This window comes from Brienomyrus brachyistius, unplaced genomic scaffold, assembly GCF_023856365.1.
Source record: "Brienomyrus brachyistius isolate T26 unplaced genomic scaffold, BBRACH_0.4 scaffold828, whole genome shotgun sequence".
NCBI lineage: Eukaryota > Metazoa > Chordata > Actinopteri > Osteoglossiformes > Mormyridae > Brienomyrus > Brienomyrus brachyistius.
The window spans coordinates 26,290-53,881 of NW_026043103.1; the positions used below are offsets into that span (position 1 = coordinate 26,290).

General features: G+C 40.7%; 1 protein-coding gene and 2 long non-coding RNA genes across 6 annotated transcripts; 2 read left to right on the plus strand and 1 right to left on the minus strand.

Moving 5' to 3' along the window:
* Window positions 1-2,512: 2,512 nt before the first annotated feature.
* On the minus strand, window positions 2,513-27,592 carry LOC125729865 (uncharacterized). 4 transcript variants are annotated; one of them, XM_049005707.1, is made up of 2 exons: window positions 27,468-27,586; window positions 2,513-3,096 (listed from the first exon to the last, which is right to left on the minus strand). In XM_049005707.1, the coding sequence occupies exons 1-2, from the start codon at window positions 27,568-27,570 to the stop codon at window positions 2,513-2,515; spliced, it is 687 nt and encodes a 228-aa protein (XP_048861664.1). In that variant the 5' UTR covers window positions 27,571-27,586. The 4 variants fall into 4 exon arrangements, 3 of the variants coding, with proteins under 3 accessions (XP_048861664.1, XP_048861663.1, XP_048861662.1); XM_049005706.1 differs by lacking the exon at window positions 27,468-27,586 and adding an exon at window positions 17,135-17,253; XM_049005705.1 differs by lacking the exon at window positions 27,468-27,586 and adding an exon at window positions 6,787-6,905.
* LOC125729867 (uncharacterized) lies at window positions 2,911-4,945 on the plus strand. The gene is made up of 3 exons (XR_007390266.1): window positions 2,911-3,023; window positions 4,037-4,161; window positions 4,819-4,945. It is a non-coding gene; the product is annotated as an uncharacterized LOC125729867 (long non-coding RNA).
* On the plus strand, window positions 12,487-14,917 carry LOC125729868 (uncharacterized). The gene is made up of 3 exons (XR_007390268.1): window positions 12,487-12,994; window positions 14,008-14,132; window positions 14,791-14,917. It is a non-coding gene; the product is annotated as an uncharacterized LOC125729868 (long non-coding RNA).

Below are 27,592 nucleotides of genomic sequence, written 5' to 3' on the forward strand. Positions count from 1 at the left end.
TGGCTGAATCCGCAATAGTTGTGGTGCTATGATGTTAGATTGTTACAGGGACTGTGATAAATGCAAATGCAGACCCCTCTATTATGGTTGCGTTAAAAAGGTAAACATTTTACTCAGATTTCATGCATTTGGTGGTGTGCTTTTTATACCATGACAAGTTTTCCTAAAATCAGATTTAAATAATTGCAGGCTTTTCGATCCTGAACACAGCTATTCCCAAATCAGGAAGTAATGTTCTGAGTCGGGATGCTCTCCACAGCGCCGTAGTAGAAAGTCCAGTGTTGAGACCAGCATTATAAGCGGTGGTCTGGGCGTTCACTGCAGCGCGGATCAATCTGTCAACCCACGGTTCCTGATTGGGGAAGAGTGTGAACCATCAGTGTAAAAATCCATAACATGCAGCTTGATTATGGCAGAGGACATTGTGCCCAAATATTAAGGGAGGGAGTATTTAGAGATGACAATGATTATCTTCCCAGTGATGATTTGTGGCTTATCCGCTCTTTCAGAGTGCCAAGAGTGATTCTGGTAGAACTGAACGATGAATTTGTCGCGGAACATACCGAAAGGAACTGGCAGACAGATCAGGGATATCCCAGCCCATTTTGAGTTCCATTATTCCTCAAGTTGTGCCTGGTTTTAACCAACTGTCAAGATAATATTTTAAGTTTCCCTAGTGTGGATGTAGTTCAACGTATTTAGAATACATGTGTAATTGCTTCTGAGCATTTTCTGATTTTTATTTTAGTGGGCGGGAAAAAAAAATGTCAGAAAATACTTTGAGAGATCTTACTGTATGTGTCTGACGCATTTGAAAGTATTAACAAAAATGTGTAGTTTTATTTATTAGTTTGCTTTCTGTCATTTTAAGGACCTTTATCACTAGGCTTACAGACATTTTAATATAGCCCATCACTGCCTGTGGCAAGATGCAAGTAAGTCACGTGACACACCCTGTTGGGCCCAGCTTGCTCACCGCGAACATTGTTTTCCCATGACTAGTAAACCAAGGGGAGAAGCTGCGTTGGTGCCTGGTGCAAATTGACAAAGTATGCAGGAAAGTACGCTATCAAATATTCCTCACTGAATGTCATTATAGGCGGGAAAAATAAAGCAATTAGCAAGCAGCAGTGCTGTACTCTACAACTTGTGGATTAATTTGCCAGCCTGCTAGTGACATTCTAGTTAACTTCACAGGCATGACCAGGCAGTGGCGTATCGTGGTTTGTCACATATGCAGGATTCATTACAAGTGGAGAAGTCAGCTGTGTTAAAAATCAGCTAAACTGAAATGGAAGGCTTGTAGTATAAGGGAGAAGGTGAAGGAGAATGTCTTTTATGTGTTTTAAGTTGATTAAGTTTACATATGGTAAAGGTTCATTGTCTCTTCAAATGAGTGCTTGCAAATTTAAGGATCTAGGAAATTAGCTTAGTCTACTGTTGCAATAATACACAGCTGCAGACTCTTAATGCCACTCTCTGGCTCCTTCCGGTTGGTGGACGCATGTGCAGAAAACAAAGAAACAACAACTTTTTTGCTGTTTCACAAGCTTTCAAAGTAGAGTTCCATGGCACCTTTAAACTTAAAGGCCTGTATTTGCAGTAGAATGGTCATGCAATTTGGATTTAACACCAAAAAAATGTCCCTGTGCGTGCAGCATTTAATGAATTACCCCTCTATACTTTTTGCACTGCACTTGAGATCTGAAGAGTCCTTTAATTCAATAGCAAGACCACTACAATTCTCTACATGTACATCAGTTTAACCAATCATTATTTAAACTAATCAAATTTTGTGTCAAACTTCACAATATTTTAAATAACCTCACAGACACAAACCATACGCAAAATAATCCATATTTATTTAATAGAAAAACAAGAATAAGAAGTCTTATCTTAACCTATTCTTATCTTATCCTATGTAATCTTATGTCATACTATCTTACTTTAATCTTAACTTATCCTATCTTAGTCTTATCTTATTCTATGTTATCTTACATTATATACAACCTTATCTTAACCTATTCTTAGTCTTATCCTATGTAATCTTATATCATACAATCTTAGGATTAGTTAAGATAAGGTTAAACTACCTTAATCTTATATTATCCTAAGTACTTGTGAGATGTCTCACCTAATTATTTACAGGTTCTATGAAAAACTATTTACATCACACTGATAGCCCATCTCCACAGCCATCTCCAGGACCCCGGGAATGGCACACAGCTGATCCAGCGCCTCATCAGGAAACATCAGCTCAGCTTGGGCACCCTCATTATCACCATATGAATAGTGACCCCCTGAATTTTGATTCCTCCCCTGCTTGCAGATGTACACTGCATGCTGAAAATCGTTCCAAAACTGATTACACCAGTAATGAGCAAGGCACTTGGCATCGTAGGTCATGGCTGAGTAGTTGCATAGATAAAAGTTATGGAACTTATTGAATCTTTCCATTTTTTCAAAAACAATAGAAGGGGACATAAGTGGGGGTTTCGGACCCGTAACCAGCTCAGATGAGGGGGCTGCAGCCTGCGCTGGAACCTGATACAGAGGGGTGGGATGAACCATGGCTGGAGCTGAAGATGGGTGTGGAGCTGGGCTTACAGGTGAGACTACACATGGTGACGGAGGAGGAGAGTCTGTAAAAAAAGATGGGGATGGAGAGGAGGCAAAAGAGGATGGGACTGGTGATGGAAATAAGAAGGAAGTGGAAGAGAAGGCTGGTGAGCAGCTCAGGCTCTAAAATTGATGGAGTGCGACACAGGATGCTAGCAACCTCGTCGTCACTCTGGGTGAGATCCTCACACGGGATCTGGTCACCCACCTGGATTGAGTCAAAGGGGTTTGCCAATTTGCTGTCACTGAAGGTTAGCAGCTTCTGTAAATTTTTGGTAAATGGCCCCTTCTGTTTTTTGTACTTCTTTCTACGGCCTGACCGGCCTCCCGCCGTATTTCTACGGCGTCTTCTGCCCTGCTGAGCCCTGCTGGTCGCCACCGGGATGGGAGCAGATCCAGATATGGTGAGGGAGCTGGGTGCCGGCGGCCCAGTGTGGCATTTCCTCCGACGGCCTCCACTGCTGGTACTGGTTCGTCCTTTGGGATTATAAAGACAGGGGACAGCAAATTTAATCAAAGTGAATCCATATGTCACTCTACAAGAAAAGTACATCACATACATCACAGATATCGCACTTGGCAGTCAGTATTGCACATTGAGAGAAATTCTGCCATCTTATCGGATATAGGAAACACATGCTTGGGAGACTTATGCGCTGGTCTTGAATTGGGCTGCCTGCATTTCAGCAGGGGAACTTGACCTATAAAAACACACCATGTAGTGCACAGATTCCCTGACATGCAGAACAACAGCGAAAAACAACACTGGAAAGGTTCATGTGCACCAAATTTACAGATGTAGCCGCTTGAATTTTCCCCTGTTTCCATGATGGGGCCTTGGCTGGTCCTTGGCTGGTCCATGACAGGTCCCTGCTGGGCCTTGGGTGGCACCTTGGCTATAATGAGATCCCCCACGATGATGTGTGTAAAGTACTTGCAATGATTTATCCATCCACCAGGGAGAGCAGTGATTATGGAAGCAGAAATGACTTACCTGAAATCAGGTATTGTAACTCCACTGCAGAAAATGAAAATCTAAGGAAGTATAATTTTCTTATATTTAGACAAAATTCCAATTTCATTAATAAACTGACTACACTGCAATAAATGGCCTGTGAAATGTAAGAAATTGTTTCTGTTGTGAGGCAAAGATGGCCTAAAACTAGCAAAATGTGTTTTAGTCAGTTTATTGATGAAATTAGAATTTTGTATTTTACTTCACCTTTTGGAGATAAGGCGGACCCAAGATGTGTGCAATACAATAATTACAGGCCTAAACAAAGTAATACGGTTGCTTGTGGAGAATAAAGGTGGACAGAGTGGAAAATGAAAAATAAAAATGCTTATGGTTCTGTACTGTGCTTGAATAAAACGGACGCATTCCTTAGTCTGTTCTGTCTTTCCTTCTGGCTAACAGTCTGAAAGGCTGCTGATGGCTGCACATTCACAGGAGGGCTGGGGGCAGTCACGATGACGTGTGAATCTGTCATAAACTGCTCTGCTTGGCCACAATGAAAAGAGATATGTTTGCAGGGGATCAAGGTGAGGTTGTTTTCTTAACCTAAGAACACTGAACCAACGGTCAAGCATGGTGGTGGTAGTATCATGCTGTTTTGCTGACAGTACTGTACATGAGAACATTGCAGAAAGACAATGGGATAATGAAGTAGCACTAGATAGATAGACTGGGATTTTTTGTCATAGTACCAGACACAAAAAGAGGAACATAAAAGAAACATAGCATAACAAGTATTTACTGTAACCCTATGGAGTCTGAGGCCTCTCACCCACTTTCAAAGTAGTCTGACAGGCCTTGACATTTTACTGTTTTTCTGAATTGCTAAAACGCATGTCCTAAAATCTCTCATCTCCTGTAATCAAACCACTAAGCACAAACTCTAAAATTCAAGCTAAACTCACAAAACCTTACGCTTGTCTTGCAAAATCAAACAATCTTCTCAAAACTATATTATCTTTGCTCAAAAGCAAACACTGTTTTCAGACCATGCATCTCGTCAGTTGGGTAAAGGTACACTACTGAACAGTCATAGCACTCTACAGCAAAAAATGAAAACAGTACCAATCAAAACTGTTGTTGACATGTAAATGAGAAACCGTAAGACTATAATAATAGTTAAAAAAAATTATGGTCGTCTACCATATGACTGATAATTAATATGTAACGTTTGCCATACTCAGTACTCCAGAAAAGTGACTGTAAAGAACAACGCCAAAAAGTAAACAAACGAGAGGCATATTACAGTAAAATGTTGTGCAACTGCCAAGCCAGAGTCACAGAAGAATATTCATCCTGCCTCATCGCCATGTCTCAGGGCTGGGTCTAGCGATGCTATCCCTTGTTGAGTGATGCAGAAAGAATCCTCTGTGTGACCCATTTGTACCTTGACTTCAAAATGCAACTCCTATCCTTCTATGGCACGTATTCTATGTTCTAGTCACTCTTTGGCTTTATTCAGCACAAACTCAGCACCAATAATCTGTCAACATTTAGAATGTGATTATTCTATTTATTTTTTATTTTTTTGTTAAAATCTACTTTAAACATACACTCTTCAAAAACCTATTTTCAGTGGTGCTGACAAATTGTAAAAAATCACATTATAAATATTTCTAGCCTAAGCTTGAGCTCTGAAGCTTACAGACATAGGGGATGGCTACACAAAGGTGAATGAGACATTCAGAAAATTGTATGAGGTTTGATTACTAAAGTGTTACAACTTTGAAGTGACTTTGGAGTCACCAGACCTTTGCATACTGTCAATGGCCCATCAGTCTGGACTGTCTGTCACTGCTCTTCACACCAATCAGTTTGGAAAGGCAGTGTGAATTTTACAGGTTTTTTTTTCATTTGCTAAGACAAATACTGCAATACTGAAGTTGCTTTCTCAAAACTCTTCATGCAGTCACCACAACATTTACTTATGTGGGCTAAACTGTTTAGCATTTCACTTTGCTTTCATACAAAATGCAATCAATGACTAAATGCTTCAAAAGCCATGGATTCCTGTCTCACTCACAATATTACATTTTCAGAGGCCAATTTGCACATACCTACATACTGACCCAAAAACTGCTAATAAGACAGTCAAAACTGAAACATGTCATTTTGCTAAATCACTATCAAGACCCTTTCTAAAACAGATTGTAAAAAACACATAATACAAAGAAATTATGTCAGTTGACACAAGATCAAACAATGAATGTTGGATGCCAGGATATTCCTCCAGAGCAATGCCAAGGATGGATCAGGCATGTGGAGATGCTACCCTAGATACTACCCTGTCTTAGCAATTGAAAACAACTGTAAGAAAAGACACAATACTAGCCTTTTTACAGTTTATAACATGCAACGGATTAAACGTCGATGAATAAAATGTGCAATCACATTATTCCAGGAACAATGCAAAACAATAAATGAATATTAGAACAACAAATTGTCACTCCTGATCAGGATGCCAAGCTTCAAAACAGTTCCTGTCTCGTTACTGTATGACATCATAGCGCTGGATTAGTATGTACCGGCATGCTCGCTATCCAAGTACCTAGCCCTGTTTGTCTCCGGTGTTGTAAAAACTTTGGCTGTAGCTTCAGTTTACTTTAAAGTATCAATTATGCCAGAAGCTTGCTAATGGCTACCAAAAGATTCTCGTTGATACTTGTTGTACTTGTGTATGAACTTGTGACCACAACTAAAATGTGTTTTTGTAAAGAAAGCGCCATCTCATGGCAACACCCTGCAAGTGAATAAATGAGCGCGTTCAGACGAGAATTTAGGCACACCCCCAGAAGGAGGGGGGTTACTCCCGTTGGCTGGCTTTTGCCAATGTGGGACATGTTCACCTGTTACCTTACCATTTGACGTCGCTTTCCTGTTATGTTCAAACACATCACAGCCACAGATTTTACGGATTTCATTGTGCAGTACAGCAGACATGCTGAAAAGAGCCCCGTATTTTTACTGCTTCATGGTAACAAATCACCGTTGGGCTAAAGGTGAACCATTTTATTATTTAGTATCCTAAGACACGTAGTTCCAAAATAAGATAGTTATCACAGACTGCAAGATTCAACAAGACCAGCCAAGCCTGTTCTGACTTTCATTCTTCGAGTGCTGAGATATTCTAGGCATCATTTTGCCGTTCTTACCATGGCTGACTGAACCGGGGATGTCTTCCGGAGCAATCCGGACACTGACGGCGTCATTTGGCAGGAGCCAGTCGATTCTCCGCAGGTAGATGAAGGCAGACATCTTTCGCGTCTTGTCTTTTGCTGGGAAAGTGCAAATCTGAGCTGCTTTGAATGTTTGAATCAAAACTCGAAACGGAATTAGAATTGTTATGATGCGGTTGCTAAGATATGGTGGTCGATTAGTGTCAGCGCGTGGCAAAGTCTTCAAGCACTTTAATCAAATGACCAGACACACGATATATATTGACAAAAGCGCGGAAAGATAATAGAAGCACCGTAAATTTAGAAGACACGCCTAAAAACAGAAAATGTTATAAATAAAATGTATTGAAGTATTTAAATAGAATTCCTTCCTGGCAGCAAGTAACGCGAGAGCTGCAGACGTGACGTTCCACAGACTCCCAGAATTCACAGCGATCGTTAAGCGACCCATTCAATCAGAATAGAAGGAAATGGCGAGGAGACGTTCTTATCTCACACTGGTTTTTATTTACAACTGAATGTTTAGCACACTTGGAAAATTCTGTAATCCATCTTCAGCCATTTCACTCTTCCACTGTAGCAACGCAAAGTGAAGAATTCTGAACAATGATGGCGGCACATTCGCAGCTGCTCCGAACTCTCCAGTGTTCCTCTGACTGTGTTTTATTGGTTTATTTGCTTCCGGTACCAGTATTTTACGCATCCTTGTTCTTCTTTACTGTTGGTGTATGTTTCTTTGATTTTATATTGTATTTTACTTGTACTTTTATCCTTAACATGGCGTCGACAGCCTTGCTCCAAAGACATCTCATTGTATTTGCACAGTGACAGTAACGCTATCTTATCTTGCGAGAGGAAGTAGCATAAGGCTGTACTGCTAACGTTAGCATTAGCAAGCCTAGCAGTGTTGGTAGTAAGGCGTTACTATAATCCCACTACTCTTGTCTGTAAGGAGTAATGTAACTAATTGCCATTAAAAAACACGGAAGGTGCTGAAATTTAAATGCACTCTTTACCTTTGTCTTGCGTGAAAATATTAATGGATAAAGGCAGCATGTTCCCTTAATTTCCCGTTTATGATGTAACGCCACCCGACCTCACCATGGCGCAATGAATGGGTGGTATTGTAGGTACGCTGATAGATACAATTAGACGGTTGTATTGTCTGGCACTGTCATAGCTGCAACACTGAAATAATATAACTAGCCAGAGAGCACACATGCATTGGCACTATGTCTCCGCGATGCTTGAAAACCCATCAGCAAACATCTCTGTGTTGCAGAAACATCGCCACCGACCATTTGCACCCACCACACGTCGAAACTCCTGGCAGACACATGGTCCAATCCCACCCGTATTAAAAGTACATTTATATGCGGTAATTGATGAGTAGTAATTTCCAGTAACCTGCACAACACTGCTGACTAGTGACGTTGCCGCCGTTGGCTGAATCCGCAGTAGTTATGGTGCTATGATGTTAGATTGTTACAGGGACTGTGATAAATGCAGACCCCTCTATTATGGTTGCGTTAAAAAAAAAAAGCAAACATTTGTACTCAGATTTCATGGCGGTGTGCTTTTTATACCTTGACAAGTTTTCCTGAGATCAGATAAAAAAAAATTCCAAAATATAGCAGCATATTGACGTGTATTCTCTGTATCTTAAAACGTGGCGGGTCGTCAGACTCGGATACACAGCTCTATGGTCCACACAGAGGAAACGAAGAACCTGCACTTTGCTAAGTCACGAAGTTATCTTTTGTCATGTGACTACGTTTACGTGCCTTGACGCAATTAAGATGTTTTCATGTGTTTTTAATGGCGCAGTTACAGAGCATAGCCATGTAAACGCATTAATGGGGGAATCTCATTTATAAAGGCTTCGTGTGACCGAAAAAGATGACAAACATTCATACTTACATTTGTAAGGAGATTTTGGGATTTATAAAGAAAAGGGTACGCTGGGAAAAGAACTCCTACGTTCTGCGAACGAGGCTGACGGGGATGCTGTTTCGACAGAATCCTGTAGAGGGCACTGTGCACGCTAAATTGAAGGCTCCAGGAATGTTTTCTGCTTTTCATTTTACTAAGAGAATAATAATGATTCAAATGTTTTTGGTCACACGGCCATTGGCTCTGAAATTAAACTGTCCTTTTAAATAAAACTGTTTACATTTGCAAACTGTATTGTATGCTGTGTTTGAATGTTCCGATATCGTTATTAGATATTTCACTGCATGTTTTTCAACAAAATGCCCTCTGAAATTGGTACTCTGTCACTAAGACGTACTGTACAAACAATGCATTTTCTGCCCAGGGTAAAGGCTTCTTATTCAGTTTCCCTACAGGGGATAGCTGGGGTCCGTGGGATGTTTGGAAGTTAGTGTCAGGGCATTCTGGTAGAATGTGACCTTTGGCAACAATGGGCTGGACAGCTCTGTGCTCATCTTGTCTCATCTGGGACTCCCACCATCACTGCCACTGAGCATCTCCTCTACAGGCAAACACTGAAGTGCCACCAAGACCAGCAGGTGGCTCTGGGATGCAACCACTTCTGAGGCCAGATGAGGGAGCCACTAATGATGGCTTGAAGAGATATCAGTGTTAGCATGTTCCCCTAATTTCCTGTTTATGATGTAACGCCATCCGACCTCACCGTGGCGTGATGAATGTGTGATATTGTAGGTACGCTGACAGATACAATTAGACGGTTGTATTGTCTGGCACTGTCATGGCTGCAACGCTGAAATAATATAACTAGCCAGAGAGCACACATGCATTGGCACTATATCTCCGCGATGCTTGAAAACCCATCAGCAAACATCTCTGTGTTGCAGAAACATCGCCACCGATCATTTGATTCCATATTCCCCCGATGTTGGCGCGATGTTAAAGTGATCAATATGCAACCTTTAGCCCACTCTTATCTTCCTTTATCAGGCTATATATATACATATATATATATATATATACAGGTTAGGTCAAGCTGGGGGAGCATGCGCTGATGCTGCCCCTTGCCGCACCCACCACACGTCGAAACTCCTCGCAGACTCATGGCCCAGTCCCACCCTCGTTATAAGTACTTTTATATGCAGTAATTGATAACTAGTAATTTCCAGTAACCTGCACAACGCTGCTGGCTAGTAACGTTGCCACCGTTGGCTGAATCCGCAATAGTTGTGGTGCTATGATGTTAGATTGTTACAGGGACTGTGATAAATGCAAATGCAGACCCCTCTATTATGGTTGCGTTAAAAAGGTAAACATTTTACTCAGATTTCATGCATTTGGTGGTGTGCTTTTTATACCATGACAAGTTTTCCTAAAATCAGATTTAAATAATTGCAGGCTTTTCGATCCTGAACACAGCTATTCCCAAATCAGGAAGTAATGTTCTGAGTCGGGATGCTCTCCACAGCGCCGTAGTAGAAAGTCCAGTGTTGAGACCAGCATTATAAGCGGTGGTCTGGGCGTTCACTGCAGCGCGGATCAATCTGTCAACCCACGGTTCCTGATTGGGGAAGAGTGTGAACCATCAGTGTAAAAATCCATAACATGCAGCTTGATTATGGCAGAGGACATTGTGCCCAAATATTAAGGGAGGGAGTATTTAGAGATGACAATGATTATCTTCCCAGTGATGATTTGTGGCTTATCCGCTCTTTCAGAGTGCCAAGAGTGATTCTGGTAGAACTGAACGATGAATTTGTCGCGGAACATACCGAAAGGAACTGGCAGACAGATCAGGGATATCCCAGCCCATTTTGAGTTCCATTATTCCTCAAGTTGTGCCTGGTTTTAACCAACTGTCAAGATAATATTTTAAGTTTCCCTAGTGTGGATGTAGTTCAACGTATTTAGAATACATGTGTAATTGCTTCTGAGCATTTTCTGATTTGTATTTTAGTGGGCGGGAAAAAAAAATGTCAGAAAATACTTTGAGAGATCTTACTGTATGTGTCTGACGCATTTGAAAGTATTAACAAAAATGTGTAGTTTTATTTATTAGTTTGCTTTCTGTCATTTTAAGGACCTTTATCACTAGGCTTACAGACATTTTAATATAGCCCATCACTGCCTGTGGCAAGATGCAAGTAAGTCACGTGACACACCCTGTTGGGCCCAGCTTGCTCACCGCGAACATTGTTTTCCCATGACTAGTAAACCAAGGGGAGAAGCTGCGTTGGTGCCTGGTGCAAATTGACAAAGTATGCAGGAAAGTACGCTATCAAATATTCCTCACTGAATGTCATTATAGGCGGGAAAAATAAAGCAATTAGCAAGCAGCAGTGCTGTACTCTACAACTTGTGGATTAATTTGCCAGCCTGCTAGTGACATTCTAGTTAACTTCACAGGCATGACCAGGCAGTGGCGTATCGTGGTTTGTCACATATGCAGGATTCATTACAAGTGGAGAAGTCAGCTGTGTTAAAAATCAGCTAAACTGAAATGGAAGGCTTGTAGTATAAGGGAGAAGGTGAAGGAGAATGTCTTTTATGTGTTTTAAGTTGATTAAGTTTACATATGGTAAAGGTTCATTGTCTCTTCAAATGAGTGCTTGCAAATTTAAGGATCTAGGAAATTAGCTTAGTCTACTGTTGCAATAATACACAGCTGCAGACTCTTAATGCCACTCTCTGGCTCCTTCCGGTTGGTGGACGCATGTGCAGAAAACAAAGAAACAACAACTTTTTTGCTGTTTCACAAGCTTTCAAAGTAGAGTTCCATGGCACCTTTAAACTTAAAGGCCTGTATTTGCAGTAGAATGGTCATGCAATTTGGATTTAACACCAAAAAAATGTCCCTGTGCGTGCAGCATTTAATGAATTACCCCTCTATACTTTTTGCACTGCACTTGAGATCTGAAGAGTCCTTTAATTCAATAGCAAGACCACTACAATTCTCTACATGTACATCAGTTTAACCAATCATTATTTAAACTAATCAAATTTTGTGTCAAACTTCACAATATTTTAAATAACCTCACAGACACAAACCATACGCAAAATAATCCATATTTATTTAATAGAAAAACAAGAATAAGAAGTCTTATCTTAACCTATTCTTATCTTATCCTATGTAATCTTATGTCATACTATCTTACTTTAATCTTAACTTATCCTATCTTAGTCTTATCTTATTCTATGTTATCTTACATTATATACAACCTTATCTTAACCTATTCTTAGTCTTATCCTATGTAATCTTATATCATACAATCTTAGGATTAGTTAAGATAAGGTTAAACTACCTTAATCTTATATTATCCTAAGTACTTGTGAGATGTCTCACCTAATTATTTACAGGTTCTATGAAAAACTATTTACATCACACTGATAGCCCATCTCCACAGCCATCTCCAGGACCCCGGGAATGGCACACAGCTGATCCAGCGCCTCATCAGGAAACATCAGCTCAGCTTGGGCACCCTCATTATCACCATATGAATAGTGACCCCCTGAATTTTGATTCCTCCCCTGCTTGCAGATGTACACTGCATGCTGAAAATCGTTCCAAAACTGATTACACCAGTAATGAGCAAGGCACTTGGCATCGTAGGTCATGGCTGAGTAGTTGCATAGATAAAAGTTATGGAACTTATTGAATCTTTCCATTTTTTCAAAAACAATAGAAGGGGACATAAGTGGGGGTTTCGGACCCGTAACCAGCTCAGATGAGGGGGCTGCAGCCTGCGCTGGAACCTGATACAGAGGGGTGGGATGAACCATGGCTGGAGCTGAAGATGGGTGTGGAGCTGGGCTTACAGGTGAGACTACACATGGTGACGGAGGAGGAGAGTCTGTAAAAAAAGATGGGGATGGAGAGGAGGCAAAAGAGGATGGGACTGGTGATGGAAATAAGAAGGAAGTGGAAGAGAAGGCTGGTGAGCAGGGCTCAGGCTCTAAAATTGATGGAGTGCGACACAGGATGCTAGCAACCTCGTCGTCACTCTGGGTGAGATCCTCACACGGGATCTGGTCACCCACCTGGATTGAGTCAAAGGGGTTTGCCAATTTGCTGTCACTGAAGGTTAGCAGCTTCTGTAAATTTTTGGTAAATGGCCCCTTCTGTTTTTTGTACTTCTTTCTACGGCCTGACCGGCCTCCCGCCGTATTTCTACGGCGTCTTCTGCCCTGCTGAGCCCTGCTGGTCGCCACCGGGATGGGAGCAGATCCAGATATGGTGAGGGAGCTGGGTGCCGGCGGCCCAGTGTGGCATTTCCTCCGACGGCCTCCACTGCTGGTACTGGTTCGTCCTTTGGGATTATAAAGACAGGGGACAGCAAATTTAATCAAAGTGAATCCATATGTCACTCTACAAGAAAAGTACATCACATACATCACAGATATCGCACTTGGCAGTCAGTATTGCACATTGAGAGAAATTCTGCCATCTTATCGGATATAGGAAACACATGCTTGGGAGACTTATGCGCTGGTCTTGAATTGGGCTGCCTGCATTTCAGCAGGGGAACTTGACCTATAAAAACACACCATGTAGTGCACAGATTCCCTGACATGCAGAACAACAGCGAAAAACAACACTGGAAAGGTTCATGTGCACCAAATTTACAGATGTAGCCGCTTGAATTTTCCCCTGTTTCCATGATGGGGCCTTGGCTGGTCCTTGGCTGGTCCATGACAGGTCCCTGCTGGGCCTTGGGTGGCACCTTGGCTATAATGAGATCCCCCACGATGATGTGTGTAAAGTACTTGCAATGATTTATCCATCCACCAGGGAGAGCAGTGATTATGGAAGCAGAAATGACTTACCTGAAATCAGGTATTGTAACTCCACTGCAGAAAATGAAAATCTAAGGAAGTATAATTTTCTTATATTTAGACAAAATTCCAATTTCATTAATAAACTGACTACACTGCAATAAATGGCCTGTGAAATGTAAGAAATTGTTTCTGTTGTGAGGCAAAGATGGCCTAAAACTAGCAAAATGTGTTTTAGTCAGTTTATTGATGAAATTAGAATTTTGTATTTTACTTCACCTTTTGGAGATAAGGCGGACCCAAGATGTGTGCAATACAATAATTACAGGCCTAAACAAAGTAATACGGTTGCTTGTGGAGAATAAAGGTGGACAGAGTGGAAAATGAAAAATAAAAATGCTTATGGTTCTGTACTGTGCTTGAATAAAACGGACGCATTCCTTAGTCTGTTCTGTCTTTCCTTCTGGCTAACAGTCTGAAAGGCTGCTGATGGCTGCACATTCACAGGAGGGCTGGGGGCAGTCACGATGACGTGTGAATCTGTCATAAACTGCTCTGCTTGGCCACAATGAAAAGAGATATGTTTGCAGGGGATCAAGGTGAGGTTGTTTTCTTAACCTAAGAACACTGAACCAACGGTCAAGCATGGTGGTGGTAGTATCATGCTGTTTTGCTGACAGTACTGTACATGAGAACATTGCAGAAAGACAATGGGATAATGAAGTAGCACTAGATAGATAGACTGGGATTTTTTGTCATAGTACCAGACACAAAAAGAGGAACATAAAAGAAACATAGCATAACAAGTATTTACTGTAACCCTATGGAGTCTGAGGCCTCTCACCCACTTTCAAAGTAGTCTGACAGGCCTTGACATTTTACTGTTTTTCTGAATTGCTAAAACGCATGTCCTAAAATCTCTCATCTCCTGTAATCAAACCACTAAGCACAAACTCTAAAATTCAAGCTAAACTCACAAAACCTTACGCTTGTCTTGCAAAATCAAACAATCTTCTCAAAACTATATTATCTTTGCTCAAAAGCAAACACTGTTTTCAGACCATGCATCTCGTCAGTTGGGTAAAGGTACACTACTGAACAGTCATAGCACTCTACAGAAAAAAATGAAAACAGTACCAATCAAAACTGTTGTTGACATGTAAATGAGAAACCGTAAGACTATAATAATAGTTAAAAAAAAATGATGGTCGTCTACCATATGACTGATAATTAATATGTAACGTTTGCCATACTCAGTACTCCAGAAAAGTGACTGTAAAGAACAACGCCAAAAAGTAAACAAACGAGAGGCATATTACAGTAAAATGTTGTGCAACTGCCAAGCCAGAGTCACAGAAGAATATTCATCCTGCCTCATCGCCATGTCTCAGGGCTGGGTCTAGCGATGCTATCCCTTGTTGAGTGATGCAGAAAGAATCCTCTGTGTGACCCATTTGTACCTTGACTTCAAAATGCAACTCCTATCCTTCTATGGCACGTATTCTATGTTCTAGTCACTCTTTGGCTTCCTCAAATGTTTAGAAATGTGTGTGAATAGTTTTGAGTCATTGTGTTCAAATGACTACTGTGTGCTGGCTGCGCTTAACTTCTGTGGCCTGTGTTTTCTATTTTGCATCAAAGTTCACCATAGCGCAAAATGTGTTTTGATGAATGGGAATGTGTTTTGAGTTTTGCAAAAAGGATGACTGAGATCTGCAAATTGTGTCTAACTAGGTGACCATGGTTTAAAGTTTTGCCAAAGAAGTAACTGATTCAATAAATGACTTTTGGCAATCGGCAGTTTTGTTCCCAAAACGATTTCTAATATTTCAGCAATTCAGAAAAACTGTTAAATATTTCACCTGTCTAAAAAACATTTATCCCAAAGTGCTACGAATGCTTTTATTCAGCACAAACTCAGCACCAATAATCTGTCAACATTTAGAATGTGATTATTCTATATATATATTTTTTTTTTTGTTAAAATCTACTTTAAACATACACTTTTCAAAAACTTATTTTCAGTGGTGCTGACAAATTGTAAAAAATCATATTATAAATATTTCTAGCCTAAGCTTGAGTTCTGAAGCTTACAGACATAGGGGATGGCTACACAAAGGTGAATGAGACATTCAGAAAATTGTATGAGGTTTGATTACTAAAGTGTTACAACTTTGAAGTGACTTTGGAGTCACCAGACCTTTGCATACTGTCAATGGCCCATCAGTCTGGACTGTCTGTCACTGCTCTTCACACCAATCAGTTTGGAAAGGCAGTGTGAATTTTACAGGTTTTTTTTTCATTTGCTAAGACAAATACTGCAATACTGAAGTTGCTTTCTCAAAACTCTTCATGCAGTCACCACAACATTTACTTATGTGGGCTAAACTGTTTAGCATTTCACTTTGCTTTCATACAAAATGCAATCAATGACTAAATGCTTCAAAAGCCATGGATTCCTGTCTCACTCACAATATTACATTTTCAGAGGCCAATTTGCACATACCTACATACTGACCCAAAAACTGCTAATAAGACAGTCAAAACTGAAACATGTCATTTTGCTAAATCACTATCAAGACCCTTTCTAAAACAGATTGTAAAAAACACATAATACAAAGAAATTATGTCAGTTGACACAAGATCAAACAATGAATGTTGGATGCCAGGATATTCCTCCAGAGCAATGCCAAGGATGGATCAGGCATGTGGAGATGCTACCCTAGATACTACCCTGTCTTAGCAATTGAAAACAACTGTAAGAAAAGACACAATACTAGCCTTTTTACAGTTTATAACATGCAACGGATTAAACGTCGATGAATAAAATGTGCAATCACATTATTCCAGGAACAATGCAAAACAATAAATGAATATTAGAACAACAAATTGTCACTCCTGATCAGGATGCCAAGCTTCAAAACAGTTCCTGTCTCGTTACTGTATGACATCATAGCGCTGGATTAGTATGTACCGGCATGCTCGCTATCCAAGTACCTAGCCCTGTTTGTCTCCGGTGTTGTAAAAACTTTGGCTGTAGCTTCAGTTTACTTTAAAGTATCAATTATGCCAGAAGCTTGCTAATGGCTACCAAAAGATTCTCGTTGATACTTGTTGTACTTGTGTATGAACTTGTGACCACAACTAAAATGTGTTTTTGTAAAGAAAGCGCCATCTCATGGCAACACCCTGCAAGTGAATAAATGAGCGCGTTCAGACGAGAATTTAGGCACACCCCCAGAAGGAGGGGGGTTACTCCCGTTGGCTGGCTTTTGCCAATGTGGGACATGTTCACCTGTTACCTTACCATTTGACGTCGCTTTCCTGTTATGTTCAAACACATCACAGCCACAGATTTTACGGATTTCATTGTGCAGTACAGCAGACATGCTGAAAAGAGCCCCGTATTTTTACTGCTTCATGGTAACAAATCACCGTTGGGCTAAAGGTGAACCATTTTATTATTTAGTATCCTAAGACACGTAGTTCCAAAATAAGATAGTTATCACAGACTGCAAGATTCAACAAGACCAGCCAAGCCTGTTCTGACTTTCATTCTTCGAGTGCTGAGATATTCTAGGCATCATTTTGCCGTTCTTACCATGGCTGACTGAACCGGGGATGTCTTCCGGAGCAATCCGGACACTGACGGCGTCATTTGGCAGGAGCCAGTCGATTCTCCGCAGGTAGATGAAGGCAGACATCTTTCGCGTCTTGTCTTTTGCTGGGAAAGTGCAAATCTGAGCTGCTTTGAATGTTTGAATCAAAACTCGAAACGGAATTAGAATTGTTATGATGCGGTTGCTAAGATATGGTGGTCGATTAGTGTCAGCGCGTGGCAAAGTCTTCAAGCACTTTAATCAAATGACCAGACACACGATATATATTGACAAAAGCGCGGAAAGATAATAGAAGCACCGTAAATTTAGAAGACACGCCTAAAAACAGAAAATGTTATAAATAAAATGTATTGAAGTATTTAAATAGAATTCCTTCCTGGCAGCAAGTAACGCGAGAGCTGCAGACGTGACGTTCCACAGACTCCCAGAATTCACAGCGATCGTTAAGCGACCCATTCAATCAGAATAGAAGGAAATGGCGAGGAGACGTTCTTATCTCACACTGGTTTTTATTTACAACTGAATGTTTAGCACACTTGGAAAATTCTCTAATCCATCTTCAGCCATTTCACTCTTCCACTGTAGCAACGCAAAGTGAAGAATTCTGAACAATGATGGCGGCACATTCGCAGCTGCTCCGAACTCTCCAGTGTTCCTCTGACTGTGTTTTATTGGTTTATTTGCTTCCGGTACCAGTATTTTACGCATCCTTGTTCTTCTTTACTGTTGGTGTATGTTTCTTTGATTTTATATTGTATTTTACTTGTACTTTTATCCTTAACATGGCGTCGACAGCCTTGCTCCAAAGACATCTCATTGTATTTGCACAGTGACAGTAACGCTATCTTATCTTGCGAGAGGAAGTAGCATAAGGCTGTACTGCTAACGTTAGCATTAGCAAGCCTAGCAGTGTTGGTAGTAAGGCGTTACTATAATCCCACTACTCTTGTCTGTAAGGAGTAATGTAACTAATTGCCATTAAAAAACACGGAAGGTGCTGAAATTTAAATGCACTCTTTACCTTTGTCTTGCGTGAAAATATTAATGGATAAAGGCAGCATGTTCCCTTAATTTCCCGTTTATGATGTAACGCCACCCGACCTCACCATGGCGCAATGAATGGGTGGTATTGTAGGTACGCTGATAGATACAATTAGACGGTTGTATTGTCTGGCACTGTCATAGCTGCAACACTGAAATAATATAACTAGCCAGAGAGCACACATGCATTGGCACTATGTCTCCGCGATGCTTGAAAACCCATCAGCAAACATCTCTGTGTTGCAGAAACATCGCCACCGACCATTTGCACCCACCACACGTCGAAACTCCTGGCAGACACATGGTCCAATCCCACCCGTATTAAAAGTACATTTATATGCGGTAATTGATGAGTAGTAATTTCCAGTAACCTGCACAACACTGCTGACTAGTGACGTTGCCGCCGTTGGCTGAATCCGCAGTAGTTATGGTGCTATGATGTTAGATTGTTACAGGGACTGTGATAAATGCAGACCCCTCTATTATGGTTGCGTTAAAAAAAAAAAAGCAAACATTTGTACTAAGATTTCATGGCGGTGTGCTTTTTATACCTTGACAAGTTTTCCTGAGATCAGATTAAAAAAATTCCAAAATATAGCAGCATATTGACGTGTATTCTCTGTATCTTAAAACGTGGCGGGTCGTCAGACTCGGATACACAGCTCTATGGTCCACACAGAGGAAACGAAGAACCTGCACTTTGCTAAGTCACGAAGTTATCTTTTGTCATGTGACTACGTTTACGTGCCTTGACGCAATTAAGATGTTTTCATGTGTTTTTAATGGCGCAGTTACAGAGCATAGCCATGTAAACGCATTAATGGGGGAATCTCATTTATAAAGGCTTCGTGTGACCGAAAAAGATGACAAACATTCATACTTACATTTGTAAGGAGATTTTGGGATTTATAAAGAAAAGGGTACGCTGGGAAAAGAACTCCTACGTTCTGCGAACGAGGCTGACGGGGATGCTGTTTCGACAGAATCCTGTAGAGGGCACTGTGCACGCTAAATTGAAGGCTCCAGGAATGTTTTCTGCTTTTCATTTTACTAAGAGAATAATAATGATTCAAATGTTTTTGGTCACACGGCCATTGGCTCTGAAATTAAACTGTCCTTTTAAATAAAACTGTTTACATTTGCAAACTGTATTGTATGCTGTGTTTGAATGTTCCGATATCGTTATTAGATATTTCACTGCATGTTTTTCAACAAAATGCCCTCTGAAATTGGTACTCTGTCACTAAGACGTACTGTACAAACAATGCATTTTCTGCCCAGGGTAAAGGCTTCTTATTCAGTTTCCCTACAGGGGATAGCTGGGGTCCGTGGGATGTTTGGAAGTTAGTGTCAGGGCATTCTGGTAGAATGTGACCTTTGGCAACAATGGGCTGGACAGCTCTGTGCTCATCTTGTCTCATCTGGGACTCCCACCATCACTGCCACTGAGCATCTCCTCTACAGGCAAACACTGAAGTGCCACCAAGACCAGCAGGTGGCTCTGGGATGCAACCACTTCTGAGGCCAGATGAGGGAGCCACTAATGATGGCTTGAAGAGATATCAGTGTTAGCATGTTCCCCTAATTTCCTGTTTATGATGTAACGCCATCCGACCTCACCGTGGCGTGATGAATGTGTGATATTGTAGGTACGCTGACAGATACAATTAGACGGTTGTATTGTCTGGCACTGTCATGGCTGCAACGCTGAAATAATATAACTAGCCAGAGAGCACACATGCATTGGCACTATATCTCCGCGATGCTTGAAAACCCATCAGCAAATATCTCTGTGTTGCAGAAACATCGCCACCGATCATTTGATTCCATATTCCCCCGATGTTGGCGCGATGTTAAAGTGATCAATATGCAACCTTTAGCCCACTCTTATCTTCCTTTATCAGGCTATATATATACATATATATATATATATATATATACAGGTTAGGTCAAGCTGGGGGAGCATGCGCTGATGCTGCCCCTTGCCGCACCCACCACACGTCGAAACTCCTCGCAGACTCATGGCCCAGTCCCACCCTCGTTATAAGTACTTTTATATGCAGTAATTGATAACTAGTAATTTCCAGTAACCTGCACAACGCTGCTGGCTAGTAACGTTGCCACCGTTGGCTGAATCCGCAATAGTTGTGGTGCTATGATGTTAGATTGTTACAGGGACTGTGATAAATGCAAATGCAGACCCCTCTATTATGGTTGCGTTAAAAAGGTAAACATTTTACTCAGATTTCATGCATTTGGTGGTGTGCTTTTTATACCATGACAAGTTTTCCTAAAATCAGATTTAAATAATTGCAGGCTTTTCGATCCTGAACACAGCTATTCCCAAATCAGGAAGTAATGTTCTGAGTCGGGATGCTCTCCACAGCGCCGTAGTAGAAAGTCCAGTGTTGAGACCAGCATTATAAGCGGTGGTCTGGGCGTTCACTGCAGCGCGGATCAATCTGTCAACCCACGGTTCCTGATTGGGGAAGAGTGTGAACCATCAGTGTAAAAATCCATAACATGCAGCTTGATTATGGCAGAGGACATTGTGCCCAAATATTAAGGGAGGGAGTATTTAGAGATGACAATGATTATCTTCCCAGTGATGATTTGTGGCTTATCCGCTCTTTCAGAGTGCCAAGAGTGATTCTGGTAGAACTGAACGATGAATTTGTCGCGGAACATACCGAAAGGAACTGGCAGACAGATCAGGGATATCCCAGCCCATTTTGAGTTCCATTATTCCTCAAGTTGTGCCTGGTTTTAACCAACTGTCAAGATAATATTTTAAGTTTCCCTAGTGTGGATGTAGTTCAACGTATTTAGAATACATGTGTAATTGCTTCTGAGCATTTTCTGATTTGTATTTTAGTGGGCGGGAAAAAAAAATGTCAGAAAATACTTTGAGAGATCTTACTGTATGTGTCTGACGCATTTGAAAGTATTAACAAAAATGTGTAGTTTTATTTATTAGTTTGCTTTCTGTCATTTTAAGGACCTTTATCACTAGGCTTACAGACATTTTAATATAGCCCATCACTGCCTGTGGCAAGATGCAAGTAAGTCACGTGACACACCCTGTTGGGCCCAGCTTGCTCACCGCGAACATTGTTTTCCCATGACTAGTAAACCAAGGGGAGAAGCTGCGTTGGTGCCTGGTGCAAATTGACAAAGTATGCAGGAAAGTACGCTATCAAATATTCCTCACTGAATGTCATTATAGGCGGGAAAAATAAAGCAATTAGCAAGCAGCAGTGCTGTACTCTACAACTTGTGGATTAATTTGCCAGCCTGCTAGTGACATTCTAGTTAACTTCACAGGCATGACCAGGCAGTGGCGTATCGTGGTTTGTCACATATGCAGGATTCATTACAAGTGGAGAAGTCAGCTGTGTTAAAAATCAGCTAAACTGAAATGGAAGGCTTGTAGTATAAGGGAGAAGGTGAAGGAGAATGTCTTTTATGTGTTTTAAGTTGATTAAGTTTACATATGGTAAAGGTTCATTGTCTCTTCAAATGAGTGCTTGCAAATTTAAGGATCTAGGAAATTAGCTTAGTCTACTGTTGCAATAATACACAGCTGCAGACTCTTAATGCCACTCTCTGGCTCCTTCCGGTTGGTGGACGCATGTGCAGAAAACAAAGAAACAACAACTTTTTTGCTGTTTCACAAGCTTTCAAAGTAGAGTTCCATGGCACCTTTAAACTTAAAGGCCTGTATTTGCAGTAGAATGGTCATGCAATTTGGATTTAACACCAAAAAAATGTCCCTGTGCGTGCAGCATTTAATGAATTACCCCTCTATACTTTTTGCACTGCACTTGAGATCTGAAGAGTCCTTTAATTCAATAGCAAGACCACTACAATTCTCTACATGTACATCAGTTTAACCAATCATTATTTAAACTAATCAAATTTTGTGTCAAACTTCACAATATTTTAAATAACCTCACAGACACAAACCATACGCAAAATAATCCATATTTATTTAATAGAAAAACAAGAATAAGAAGTCTTATCTTAACCTATTCTTATCTTATCCTATGTAATCTTATGTCATACTATCTTACTTTAATCTTAACTTATCCTATCTTAGTCTTATCTTATTCTATGTTATCTTACATTATATACAACCTTATCTTAACCTATTCTTAGTCTTATCCTATGTAATCTTATATCATACAATCTTAGGATTAGTTAAGATAAGGTTAAACTACCTTAATCTTATATTATCCTAAGTACTTGTGAGATGTCTCACCTAATTATTTACAGGTTCTATGAAAAACTATTTACATCACACTGATAGCCCATCTCCACAGCCATCTCCAGGACCCCGGGGATGGCACTTAGCTGATCCAGCGCCTCATCATCAAATATCAGCTCAGCTTGGGCACCCTCATTATCACCATATGAGTAGTGATTCTCTGAATTTTGATTCTTCCCCTGCTTGCAGATGTAAACTGCATGTTGAAAATCATTCCAAAACTGATTACACCAGTAATGAGCAAGGCACTTGGCATCATAGGTCATTTTAGAATAGTTGCATAGATAAAAGTTATGCATCTTATTGAATCTTTCCATTTTCTCAAAAACAACAGAAGGGGAAATAAGTAGGGGTGTCGGACCCGTAACCAGCTCAGATGAGGGGGCTGCAGCTTGCGCTGGAACCTGATACAGAGGGGTGGGATGAACTGTGGCTGGAGGTGAAGATGGGTGTGGAGATGGGCTTACAGGTGAGACTACACATGGTGACGGAGGAGGAGAGTCTGTAAAAAAAGATGGGGATGGAGAGGAGGCAAAAGAGGATGGGACTGGTGATGGAAATAAGAAGGAAGTGGAGGAGAAGGCTGGTGAGCAGGGCTCAGGCTCTGACATTGATGGAGTGCGACACAGGATGGTAGCAACCTCGTCGTCACTCTGGGTGAGATCCACACACGGGATCTTGTCACCCACCTGGATTGAATCAAAGGGGTTACTGAAGGTTAGCAGGTTCTGCAAATTTTTTGTAAATGGCCCCTTCTGTTTTTTACACTTCTTTCTACGGCCTGACCGGCCTCCCGCCGTATTTCTACGGCGTCTTCTGCCCTGCTGAGCCCTGCTGGTCGCCAACGGGATGGGAGCAGATCCAGATATGGTTTGGGAGCTGGGTGCCGGTGGCCCAGTGCGGCATTTCTTCTGACGGCCTCCACTGCTGGTACTGGTTCGTCCTTTTGGATTATAAAGATAGGGGACACACATTTAATTAAAGTGAATCCTTATGTCACTCTACAAGAAAAGTACATCACATACATCACAGATATCGCACTTGGCAGTCAGTATTGCACATTGAGAGAAATTCTGCCATCTTATCGGATATAGGAAACACATGCTTGGGAGACTTATGCGCTGGTCTTGAATTGGGCTGCCTGCATTTCAGCAGGGGAACTTGACCTATAAAAACACACCATGTAGTGCACAGATTCCCTGATATGCAGAACAACAGCGAAAAACAACACTGGAAAGGTTCATGTGCACCAAATTTACAGATGTAGCCGCTTGAATTTTCCCCTGTTTCCATGATGGGGCCTTGGCTGGTCCTTGGCTGGTCCATGACAGGTCCCTGCTGGGCCTTGGGTGGCACCTTGGCTATAATGAGATCCCCCACGATGATGTGTGTAAAGTACTTGCAATGATTTATCCATCCACCAGGGAGAGCAGTGATTATGGAAGCAGAAATGACTTACCTGAAATCAGGTATTGTAACTCCACTGCAGAAAATGAAAATCTAAGGAAGTATAATTTTCTTATATTTAGACAAAATTCCAATTTCATTAATAAACTGACTACACTGCAATAGATGGCCTGAGAAATGTAAGAAATTGTTTCTGTTGTGAGGCAAAGATGGCCTAAAACTAGCAAAATGTGTTTTAGTCAGTTTATTGATGAAATTAGAATTTTGTATTTTACTTCACCTTTTGGAGATAAGGCGGACCCAAGATGTGTGCAATACAATAATTACAGGCCTAAACAAAGTAATACGGTTGCTTGTGGAGAATAAAGGTGGACAGAGTGGAAAATGAAAAATAAAAATGCTTATGGTTCTGTACTGTGCTTGAATAAAACGGACGCATTCCTTAGTCTGTTCTGTCTTTCCTTCTGGCTAACAGTCTGAAAGGCTGCTGATGGCTGCACATTCACAGGAGGGCTGGGGGCAGTCACGATGACGTGTGAATCTGTCATAAACTTCTCTGCTTGGCCACAATGAAAAGAGATATGTTTGCAGGGGATCAAGGTGAGGTTGTTTTCTTAACCTAAGAACACTGAACCAACGGTCAAGCATGGTGGTGGTAGTATCATGCTGTTTTGCTGACAGTACTGTACATGAGAACATTGCAGAAAGACAATGGGATAATGAAGTAGCACTAGATAGATAGACTGGGATTTTTTGTCATAGTACCAGACACAAAAAGAGGAACATAAAAGAAACATAGCATAACAAGTATTTACTGTAACCCTATGGAGTCTGAGGCCTCTCACCCACTTTCAAAGTAGTCTGACAGGCCTTGACATTTTACTGTTTTTCTGAATTGCTAAAACACATGTCCTAAAATCTCTCATCTCCTGTAATCAAACCACTAAGCACAAACTCTAAAATTCAAGCTAAACTCACAAAACCTTACGCTTGTCTTGCAAAATCAAACAATCTTCTCAAAACTATATTATCTTTGCTCAAAAGCAAACACTGTTTTCAGACCATGCATCTCGTCAGTTGGGTAAAGGTACACTACTGAACAGTCATAGCACTCTACAGCAAAAAATGAAAACAGTACCAATCAAAACTGTTGTTGACATGTAAATGAGAAACCGTAAGACTATAATAATAGTTTAAAAAAATTATGGTCGTCTACCATATGACTGATAATTAATATGTAACGTTTGCCATACTCAGTACTCCAGAAAAGTGACTGTAAAGAACAACGCCAAAAAGTAAACAAACGAGAGGCATATTACAGTAAAATGTTGTGCAACTGCCAAGCCAGAGTCACAGAAGAATATTCATCCTGCCTCATCGCCATGTCTCAGGGCTGGGTCTAGCGATGCTATCCCTTGTTGAGTGATGCAGAAAGAATCCTCTGTGTGACCCATTTGTACCTTGACTTCAAAATGCAACTCCTATCCTTCTATGGCATGTATTCTATGTTCTAGTCACTCTTTGGCTTCCTCAAATGTTTAGAAATGTGTGTGAATAGTTTTGAGTCATTGTGTTCAAATGACTACTGTGTGCTGGCTGCGCTTAACTTCTGTGGCCTGTGTTTTCTATTTTGCATCAAAGTTCACCATAGCGCAAAATGTGTTTTGATGAATGGGAATGTGTTTTGAGTTTTGCAAAAAGGATGACTGAGATCTGCAAATTGTGTCTAACTAGGTGACCATGGTTTAAAGTTTTGCCAAAGAAGTAACTGATTCAATAAATGACTTTTGGCAATCGGCAGTTTTGTTCCCAAAACGATTTCTAATATTTCAGCAATTCAGAAAAACTGTTAAATATTTCACCTGTCTAAAAAACATTTATCCCAAAGTGCTACGAATGCTTTTATTCAGCACAAACTCAGCACCAATAATCTGTCAACATTTAGAATGTGATTATTCTATATATATTTTTTTTTTTGTTAAAATCTACTTTAAACATACACTTTTCAAAAACTTATTTTCAGTGGTGCTGACAAATTGTAAAAAATCACATTATAAATATTTCTAGCCTAAGCTTGAGTTCTGAAGCTTACAGACATAGGGGATGGCTACACAAAGGTGAATGAGACATTCAGAAAATTGTATGAGGTTTGATTACTAAAGTGTTACAACTTTGAAGTGACTTTGGAGTCACCAGACCTTTGCATACTGTCAATGGCCCATCAGTCTGGACTGTCTGTCACTGCTCTTCACACCAATCAGTTTGGAAAGGCAGTGTGAATTTTACAGGTTTTTTTTTCATTTGCTAAGACAAATACTGCAATACTGAAGTTGCTTTCTCAAAACTCTTCATGCAGTCACCACAACATTTACTTATGTGGGCTAAACTGTTTAGCATTTCACTTTGCTTTCATACAAAATGCAATCAATGACTAAATGCTTCAAAAGCCATGGATTCCTGTCTCACTCACAATATTACATTTTCAGAGGCCAATTTGCACATACCTACATACTGACCCAAAAACTGCTAATAAGACAGTCAAAACTGAAACATGTCATTTTGCTAAATCACTATCAAGACCCTTTCTAAAACAGATTGTAAAAAACACATAATACAAAGAAATTATGTCAGTTGACACAAGATCAAACAATGAATGTTGGATGCCAGGATATTCCTCCAGAGCAATGCCAAGGATGGATCAGGCATGTGGAGATGCTACCCTAGATACTACCCTGTCTTAGCAATTGAAAACAACTGTAAGAAAAGACACAATACTAGCCTTTTTACAGTTTATAACATGCAACGGATTAAACGTCGATGAATAAAATGTGCAATCACATTATTCCAGGAACAATGCAAAACAATAAATGAATATTAGAACAACAAATTGTCACTCCTGATCAGGATGCCAAGCTTCAAAACAGTTCCTGTCTCGTTACTGTATGACATCATAGCGCTGGATTAGTATGTACCGGCATGCTCGCTATCCAAGTACCTAGCCCTGTTTGTCTCCGGTGTTGTAAAAACTTTGGCTGTAGCTTCAGTTTACTTTAAAGTATCAATTATGCCAGAAGCTTGCTAATGGCTACCAAAAGATTCTCGTTGATACTTGTTGTACTTGTGTATGAACTTGTGACCACAACTAAAATGTGTTTTTGTAAAGAAAGCGCCATCTCATGGCAACACCCTGCAAGTGAATAAATGAGCGCGTTCAGACGAGAATTTAGGCACACCCCCAGAAGGAGGGGGGTTACTCCCGTTGGCTGGCTTTTGCCAATGTGGGACATGTTCACCTGTTACCTTACCATTTGACGTCGCTTTCCTGTTATGTTCAAACACATCACAGCCACAGATTTTACGGATTTCATTGTGCAGTACAGCAGACATGCTGAAAAGAGCCCCGTATTTTTACTGCTTCATGGTAACAAATCACCGTTGGGCTAAAGGTGAACCATTTTATTATTTAGTATCCTAAGACACGTAGTTCCAAAATAAGATAGTTATCACAGACTGCAAGATTCAACAAGACCAGCCAAGCCTGTTCTGACTTTCATTCTTCGAGTGCTGAGATATTCTAGGCATCATTTTGCCGTTCTTACCATGGCTGACTGAACCGGGGATGTCTTCCGGAGCAATCCGGACACTGACGGCGTCATTTGGCAGGAGCCAGTCGATTCTCCGCAGGTAGATGAAGGCAGACATCTTTCGCGTCTTGTCTTTTGCT